Below are 9,171 nucleotides of genomic sequence, written 5' to 3'. Positions count from 1 at the left end.
CAAAAGGTACATCTGGAAAAAGGGGGGGTCGTCTTATAATCAGGGTCGTCTTATATTCGGGCCAATACGGTATATTTTAATATATGAGGAGTTATGTCTTAAGATTTTGTCTAAAAGCTCTCATTAAACCCACATGTGCATTACATGTCTGTTTTTTCAACAGGACAATGGAGATGTGGTTCAGCCTCCTCTACATAAGAAACGATGTGTGAGAAAAGCCCCAGAACCTCTGAAAGTTACACTTTGAAGGCCAGTATCTAAAGAGCACACCTGTGAAGGTTGGTTCCTTCTGTCTCTCATTTTTACATTTCATACTTATAAAAACAAATAAAACCAAAGTAAGCCACTGGATCTTTTCTGGATCTGCTATTTAAATTCTTTGTATTATATTTCGGTACACACTTTAATGTGTGACAACCTGTTTTTTTCTGCTTTCTCAACAGGATGTGCATGTCAGTGATGTCAAGTCAAGTCAAGTTTATTTGTACAGCGCTTTTCACGATACAAATCATTGCAAAGCAACTTTACAGCAAATTAAGTTTCTACAATATTTAGTGGTAGCTTATCAGTGGTGACTGTCAATTAATGTACATATGGCAGAAATGTACGGAAAAATCTATTTAAGACGTAATAAAACAGACGATGAACACAATTAACAGCAATTATTATATGATGCAATCAAACTTATAGCTAAATGTGGTAGTTCTGTATGTTGTTTCAGGGTTGGCATCATCTGAGGTCCTCTGAGGGGTTGGCATCATCTCTTCTCAGGTGTTCTGGATCCAGACTGAAGCTTGTGTAATGATGTCCACATAAACAGCAGAGCATCAAATGAAAGAAGGAACAAAACTTCACCTTTGCACTTTGCTACTGTTACTGTGTTTTTTGATAATGAATGAAACAATAAACAATTTGGTGTCTTCCATCTGAAATACCGGTTCCTTTTATAAAGCATTGAAACAGAAAAAAATAGTTTTACTATTTCAGAATTGTATTGAATGAAGCATCACAAACATCATCAGAAAATGGTTTAGAACATTGAGACAGATTTATGCCCTGAACAATAATGTTTTGTCACTGCCCATTAAGCTTTTCTTTCTTGGGATGCTTACAATTTGAATGTGTCCTTTTCCTCGGTGACATAAGGGCAATAAACGTGATGATGAAAACCCCACTATTCATGCAGCCAGCCATTTTCACACTGCTTTACAACTAGAATATTGCAATGTTAACATTGTGTTAACGTAACTTTCTATAACATAGCCTGTCTACTTTCAGGCAGCTTCTTGTGCATTATATTGGTGAACATGTTTTCACTGTAAATATTTAAAGGGGTCATATGATGCTGCTAAAAAGAACATTATGTTGTGTATTTGGTGTAATGCAATGTGTTTATGCGGTTTAAGGTAAAAAAAAACACATTATTTTCCACATACTGTACATTATTGTTTCTCCTCTATGCCCCGCCTTTCTGAAACGCGTCAATTTTTACATAGCTCATTGTTCTGAAAAGCGAGGTGTACGAAGAGCTTGTAACACTCCAAAGAGAAAGGGAAAAATGAAATTGCATCATATGACCCCTTTAATAATTATTTATGTCAATAATTTTGACAATATATGCATCTACAATTTTACTACATGTGATTTCTTTCCCAGCTGTTTCCCTTCACAGACATAACCGACTGTGTTTTCACAACTTATGTGTGTTTTTCACATACACTTGTGTGTATTTGACAGTTTAGGCACAGTAAGACATGAAAGAGAACTTAGTTTAGCACTCACATGTTGTGTGACAACCGCTTTCTGTGTGCATGCTTCCCTTATATCAGAAGTTTAAACTAATATGATTTAAAAAGCATGATTTCAGAGATAGACATGATAATCAAAACCAAACACAATTTTTAGCAGAGTATCTGAGTAAAGAGCCCTATTCTGGAAAAGGGGGCGGGGAGCAGCAGCTCATTTGCATTTAAAGATACATGCATGAAAAAGTGTTTGTGCTTGCTCTCAAAATAGGCATTTTCAAAATGATATAATAAACAATCTGTGGGGTATTTTGAGCTACAACTTAATAGATACATTCTGGGGACACCTGAGACTTATATTACATCTTGTAAAAAGGGGCATAATAGGTGCCCTTTAATGCTAAAAATGTTTATATTCTAAACATGCACACTGGTCCAAATTGTCAAGCTGCTGAAATTTAACCCAAGAATAATTCATTAATTAGACCAAATCATCGATGTGATTTACAGTCAAGCATGTGGTAGTGATCAGACTGTTGGCCTCCATATCCAGAGATTTCCGTCAGTCGACTCTGCAACAATGTGATTGCAACTCTGCTATAATTGAACCCTCAGCCTTGGCTCAAAACCAGGACATTTTACTGGAGGACAGCAGTTGAATCTGCACAAGATTGGCAGATTCTTCAGAACTTTCACAATATTTATTTAATCTACTGTCAAAATGAAGGCTCCTGTTTACCATCCTGACAGCTGACAGCTTTTGTGCTGTATTCATGTTTCTCTTGGATCGCAAAATCATTTTCCATTTTGCGCTAAGCACATTTTATTTTACTGTCTCTCATAAAGTTTTCTGGCCTGACTCATCTCTGGCCTTGTTAAAACTTCATCCACGCAGCCCACTGACGTGAATGAGCCTGCAATGCCAACTGAGAGGGCCGAACAAAAGGATATAAAAGAGGATACAGACAATTATATATACATATTCCTGTCTATGCACAGCTCCAGATCTTTATATGTATATCCATGCATATGAAGCACATGTCATTTTGATAAAGCAGGTGCATTACAGTGCAGGTGCATGGTAATGAAACTGACATCTTAGTTTTGAACAGTGCAAACTCCATCATGCTGTGCTCATTAATTGCACACACACTAACAGACATGGTATCAAATGCCCTTACTGACCCCATACACACAGAATTGCACAAAACTGGAAATCAGACAATAAAAGATCCGCAAATCATCTCTGCCATTATTTGCACCATTTGAAACATAGAATTAGATTTTGATGAGTTCATGCTGATCACAGAGTGAATTACATTGACATTGAGTCTAACAAAGCTGTTGGAAATGTAAGAAAGAAATGCATGCAAGTTTGGAACAACATGAGGATAAGCAAATTATGTTTTGGTATGCCTTTAAGAGCAATGGGAACGCAATATGATGAATATTTCTTGTCATGTCTTTAAAAAAGCCTGAGAAGATATTTACCTGAACAAGTATCAAAAGATCTGGAAAAATGTTACAGAAGTCAATAATAAATTTTTTTTTTAAATGTATGGGTTATATAGGGGATAGGATTGGTAATATCTTACCAAAATAGAGCAGATTACATCAATGAACCTCAAGTACTGAGAAGACCAAAGGACAGGTGTGCTCTATAAAGATTAAAGGGGTCATATGATGCGATTTCAATTTTTAGCACACCTCGCTTTTTCAGACCGATGAGCTTTGTAAAAATCAACGCGTTTCAGAAAGGCGGGGCATAGAGGAGAAACAATAATGTACAGTATGTGGAAAATAATGTTTTTTTTTAACCTTAAACCGCATAAACACATTTCATTACACCAAATACACAACATAATGTTCTTTTTAGCAGCATCATATGACCCCTTTAACAAAGTGGAGATGTGAAGTGTTATTGAGCTGCAGATTGTGAATAGAGAAGTTTCACCCCATTACAGTCACTTACAAGAGGATGACTCAGAGTTCCCTCGATTTAAGGACCAGTGCTTACACAAGAGCTTCTTTGTTATGGACCCTCAGTGGAGGATTGACTCCACTTCTTAACATAATGACCCGGTTCATTCAACATTATTATCTGAGCCTAGATTATATCTGTGAAAAAAAAAAAAAAAAAACCTTGTTATACTCTGTCCGGATTTACAAGACAAAAAAACACTGACTGTAACAACTGACGTAATGAAAACTGTATTAATGCACGTCATTATGCTGCACTGTTATATCCATAACACCCTGGAATGCTTTACATAAAGTGCTTTTATGTCACACAAACAAACTCAATACCCTACACTAATGGATTTGCTTGGTTTAACCTGCTATAGAACTAACTGTAAAATCAGATGGAAAAAATAAAATTACTTTATATTTCAAGTATACTTAAGACTAGTATCATATCGTTCCCCTCAGGGAACCATGGTTACATACGTAACCTGAGACGTTTTCTAAATAATACCTTTTGGCTTTTGACAATTTTAGGTTGTAGTCATTTAAGTCAACTGAAATTATTTTTGGTAAATTGTCTAAAACTTAAACCAAATTTAAACACTGTAAAAAGCGATCAGTTGACTTTACTTTAAAAAACTGAGGAAACCTGCTGCCTTAAAATGATTAAGTAAATAAACTTAATGCATAATGAAAGAAATAAGTTAAGTGAACCTGACAATTCTGAGTTACACTGACAAATAACAGTTTGAAAATGTGTTGTGTTCACTTTTTATTTTAAGTTGGACTAACTTAAATTTATTAAATTGAAATTACTTAAAAGTGTGAATCTACTTAATTTAAAACTATTAAGTTAATCTGAGTTCTGTCTGCTTAGTTAAATTGAGGAAACCCGTTGCCTTGAATAAATTAATTAACCACAACTTAATATGTGTAACTACAATTCACTTGTGACTGATTTGATCTTATTTGATCAATTTCTTTAAAGTTGAAAATTGTAAGCTACTAATACAATTCTCAAAAATACAAAATTGTTCAAAACAGACTGCACAAAAACATTTCTATGAAGAATTGTGAAGTCAACTCACCCTTATTTATATATAGCGCTTCATACAATACAGATTATGTCAAAGCAGCTTTACATTGTTAAACAAGAAAATAGTGTTGATAATGCAAACAAAATTCAGCTCTGCTTTAAAGCAGCTCTAAAAAGTGGACAATAATAAACAATCAATTTTTGAATTAAAATTAGTTCATTGTTGATTGTGATGTCATCTCAGTTCAGTGTCTGTGCAATCAAGTCGATAATATTCCCAAAAAATAAGAGTCCCCAACTAAGCAAGCCAAAGGCGACAGTGGCAAAGAACCAAAACTCCATCGAAAAGAATGGAGAAAAAAACCTTGGGAGAAACCAGGCTCAGTCAAAAGGCCAGGTCTCCTCTCGGATAAATGAAACCAGCATGATGTGGTTTTTCATGGTCTTTGCAGGGGATCTATCTCTAGGACTCATCTAGTTGTCCTGGTCTCCGCTGACATTCAGGGCTGTAGAGGTCGTCTCTAGGTGCTGATCCACCATCTGATCTGGATACAGACTGGGTCCGGGTGGCTATGGTGACCTTGGAATAAGAATGAGACAGACTGATATTAGTGTAGATGCCATTCTTCTTACAATGTAACAAGTACATCAGGTGTATTTGATATTGCTATTGTTATTGAACCTCTTCAAAATGAGACATGGCCATTTTGGGAATAACTTCATGGGACACTTCAAACATTACAATTACACCACCTTTTCTTTACATATTGCAAAAGTGTCATAGTAAATAACTTACCACAGTTCGACCACATGAAAGAAGATTGCAAAATGTCCATTAAATAGACCCGTGTTGGCACTTCTGCTTGAGCATGCTCTAAGTAATACCTGAAATGATATGAGAGTCATTAACATAAACTGGCTAACTAGCTAACTTGTCCCAATCCCATCCCACCCTCATATATTTTGTAATTATTCAGTCAGTGTGTGACATAATGTACATCCAGTTGGTCTTTATCACAAAATACCCAATGAGCAAAAGTACATCCAAAAGACGTCATTTCAACTTTATCACACTTTGAAATGACGTACCTTGAGTGTCACAGTCATCTGCTGGAGTGCCCTTAAGAGCCATCAGAGGGCACTATTTTAGACTTTGTGTTTATGTTTTAACTGGACTGCATTTCCCATGGTTCCCCTCACCCATCATCCCCTGCATCCTCATTGTTTCATTGGTTTCAACTGTGTCTTGTTAGTTTGATGATCCTGCTGGTGTGTATATGGGCCTGTTTACACCTGGTCATTTCATGCATTTTCACTGATCGGATATCTATCGGATTTGTTAAAACATTCCCATTTACACTTGGCGACATAAATGTGTCGTCGCAAAACAGATTTAAATCCGATCTTCAATTCCCGCGCTATATTTAAATTTAACGGAGTTCACGTCAACGAAATCAAAAGATAAGCACAGCATTTTATTAATTATCAGGTCATTTCAAGATCAAAGACCGCAATAGGAGAGCGCGGGCATCAGCACTGGAAAGATAAGTTTGTCTTACTACTTTTAATGAAGATGATTGTGTGTTGACCGTCTGCGTCTTACTTTCAGTTTCATTCGCGGCAGTTTAGGCGTTGGCTTGCTGAAGAGCTACTCATTTTCACGATCGGATAGCTATCCGATCAGAAAAAACGCATGAAGTGCCCAGGTATAAACAGGCCCTATATGTCGGATGTCGGGCTTCAGTCTTGCTTTTGCTGTTACGTGTTCATGCCTCGGATTATCTTGTGTTTTTGCCTTGTTTTTCCCTGTTTTGGATTATTGTCTGGATTATGTTTGGATCATTAAAAGATGCACTTGGATAATTTTGTTTCTCAAATCATCCCGTGACAGAAGACTGAAGCCATTACTTGTTCCAGCAGCATGAGGGACAAGACTCTATTCCCTGAAGAGCAAGCTGGGTTTCAAGGGCTGGAGAAGCTTCACCAAAAGGGAATGGAGGTACGGGCCTTTGCCCAGAGATTCTGGACTGGGGCGGAGAGGCTGGACGTTCAAGATATGGACCTTAAGGACATTTTTAATCTTTGTCTGGATGAATCCTTACCGCACTGGGAGATGGAACTGGTGAAGTCACTGGATTTCTGGAACTTCTCCAGGTACCTGCAGCTCCGAAAGGAGGGAAAGGTAATTCACCACCACCAGAGTCCACCTGCAGGGGCTGTTCCATCCCCACCTCCTTCATCTAGTCAAGCCCAGGATCCTTCATTGATTCCCACGCTCAAGCGGAGGTAAAGAAGGAGGGCAGCAAAGACTCTGGTGGTCTCAAGTCCGGTGGTCCTGGAGGACCTGTCTCTGGTGGTCCCAGGTCAGGTGGTCCTGGAGGACCATACTCCGGTGGTCCCAAGTCAGGTGGTCCTGGAGGACACTACTCCGGTGGTCCCAAGTCAGGTGGTCTTGGAGGACCCGACTCTGGTGGTCCCAGAAGTTTCTGAGCAGCCCACACTCTGTCTCACCCATGATCCTTGCCCTGCCGGCTCCTCCCATGATCCTTGCCCTGCCGGCTCCACCCAGGCTCCTTGCTTTGCCAGCACAAACCAAACTCCTTGCCTTGCCAGTCCCATTTAAGCTTCCTGCTACGTTGGCCCAGGAGCCTGCCACGGAGCCTGCTCCAGTCCGAGAGCCCTCGGAGTCCACTCCAGAACCCGCTACAGTTTGTGAGCCCTCGGAGTCCACTCCAGATCCCGCTCCAGTCCGGGAGCCCTCAGAGCCCGCTCCAGTCCAGGAGCACGCAGAGTCCACTCCAGAGCCTGCTCCAGTCCAGGAGCTCACGAAGTCCACTCCAGGACCTGCTCCAGTCCAGGAGCTCTCAGAGCCCATTTATGAACTCACTCCAGTCTGGGAGTCCTTAGAGTTCACTGAGGAACACTTGGTCTGTCCGGTTACGGTCAACGAGACCATTGCGGAGCGATCTGTCTGTCCTGTTGCAGCCGTCGAGGTTCAAATTTGGTTCAGATGTAGTCATTGTGGATGTATTTTCAACGTCTTATAGTATCATCTGCAGTCTCATTTAGACATAATTTATACTGCTTCTGGACCACAAAAACACTCTTAGGCTGCATTCAATTAAAACTCATGCAAATCAATTCAGACACAGCATGTTTATATAAAAACCAAAGAAATTTCACTCATCATACAGTGGATAACCATTAACAAAGAACAAACAGTTTAGTTTAGCTGGGCCCATACATTATGTTCACCTGTTGGAGCTTAATTGGGGTGGAAAACAATTCAAATTCTTAATGATGGTACATTCTTTATTCATGTAACTCACCTGAATAATATCTGCCTGCACAATAATGAAAAGAACGCACAAAATGCTAGGACAGGCATCTATATCCAGAGTGTGGTGTGGCAGAAGGAACTGGAACGGACTTCTGTCCAGGTTGTCACAACATCTCTCTGTCTTCACGAACTGCCCTGAAACACATTGAAATATAAACGATTATTATGAATATAAATGTAGCTTCACAATGCTCATTTGGCCTCTGTGGTGAATATTTGATCAGAAAATATGGACAGACTGATATTTAGTCTTTAATGAATCATTTCAAAGAGTGTTTTTTTTATTTTATTTTATTATTATTATTTGAAATTTTGTAGCGCCTAATTTCTCACGTGAGCATCCGGGATCCACAACAACATCTATTTTACTATAAGAACAAACACTTCACACAAAATAAAGTTTTGAAAATATTACATTGTTTTATTTATTATTGTTAAGTTATGTGTTTTAGTGAAAAATTCAAACAACTAAAAGGGATCAACATAAATTTACCTCAGACTGTAACTTCGATCACCTCACGCGCAAATTAACCAACATTAACCCATTGTGCCCACATTTTTCTGAATGGTTTGATGCATATAGTCATGTTAATAGTGTCCTATGTGAACATGTTCTGCATTTTCCCCAGGTTTTTTTTTTCTTTCGTAAATCGTATTTGAATGTGCGGCAACTATAGTTGATGCGATTTCAAGTTTTCCTTTCTCTTTGGAGTGTTACAAGCTGTTCGTGAATAGATAAGATCCCTAAAGTTGCAAAGACTAAAGTCCCAAATCCAAAAATATATTCTTTATAAAAGTTAAGACTCTTCCACGCCCTCCTAAAATGCCTCGTTTAAACACACCCCCACATGTCTACATCACTGTGTGTGAAGATTTGCATAACGTCGCCCAAATGTTCAAGCAAAGAAAGAAGGCGTAACTTTAATTTTCGCTGTAGTATTGTTGCTGCCGCCACCATGTCTCGGAGACGCTGTGTGTTTCGTTGTGAAAGCGAAACTACTTTGTTTGGCCTTCCAAAAGAGTACACAATTAGAAATCAGTGGTTAAGTTGTATTTACAACACTGTTCCAGAACAGTTCAACCCA

The 9,171-nt window shown here is 38.6% G+C and overlaps 1 protein-coding gene and 1 long non-coding RNA gene across 2 annotated transcripts in view; both read left to right on the top strand.

The window, feature by feature from the left end:
• LOC107709179 (uncharacterized) overlaps window positions 1-485 on the top strand; it is a 919-nt gene extending 434 nt beyond the window's left edge. Inside the window, exons 2-3 of the long non-coding RNA XR_001636464.1 lie at window positions 164-278; window positions 444-485. This is a non-coding gene — a long non-coding RNA (uncharacterized LOC107709179). The remainder of the gene's footprint in view (window positions 1-163; window positions 279-443) is intronic.
• A 6,182-nt stretch (window positions 486-6,667) lies between these two features.
• LOC107709170 (glycine-rich RNA-binding protein 1-like) lies at window positions 6,668-7,236 on the top strand. Its single transcript, XM_016513582.1, has 2 exons — window positions 6,668-6,928; window positions 6,991-7,236. Exons 1-2 carry the CDS (start codon window positions 6,668-6,670, stop codon window positions 7,234-7,236), a joined length of 507 nt encoding a protein of 168 aa, XP_016369068.1.
• The last annotated feature ends 1,935 nt before the right edge of the window (window positions 7,237-9,171 follow it).

The sequence above is a fragment of the Sinocyclocheilus rhinocerous genome, unplaced genomic scaffold (assembly GCF_001515625.1).
Source record: "Sinocyclocheilus rhinocerous isolate Xijiao unplaced genomic scaffold, SAMN03320098_v1.1 scaffold55, whole genome shotgun sequence".
Classification (NCBI taxonomy): Eukaryota; Metazoa; Chordata; class Actinopteri; order Cypriniformes; family Cyprinidae; genus Sinocyclocheilus; species Sinocyclocheilus rhinocerous.
The sequence above is the reverse complement of the archived record's forward strand: the minus strand, read 5'-3'. Positions and strand labels throughout refer to the sequence as shown.

Coding starts and splice junctions, on each gene's coding strand:
- LOC107709170 (XM_016513582.1), top strand. CDS start 6,668: ATGAGGGACAAGACTCTATTCCCTGAAGAGCAAGCTGGGTTTCAAGGG. Junction 6,929..6,990: donor AGCTCCGAAAGGAGGGAAAG/GTAATTCACCAC, acceptor TCCTTCATCTAG/TCAAGCCCAGGATCCTTCAT.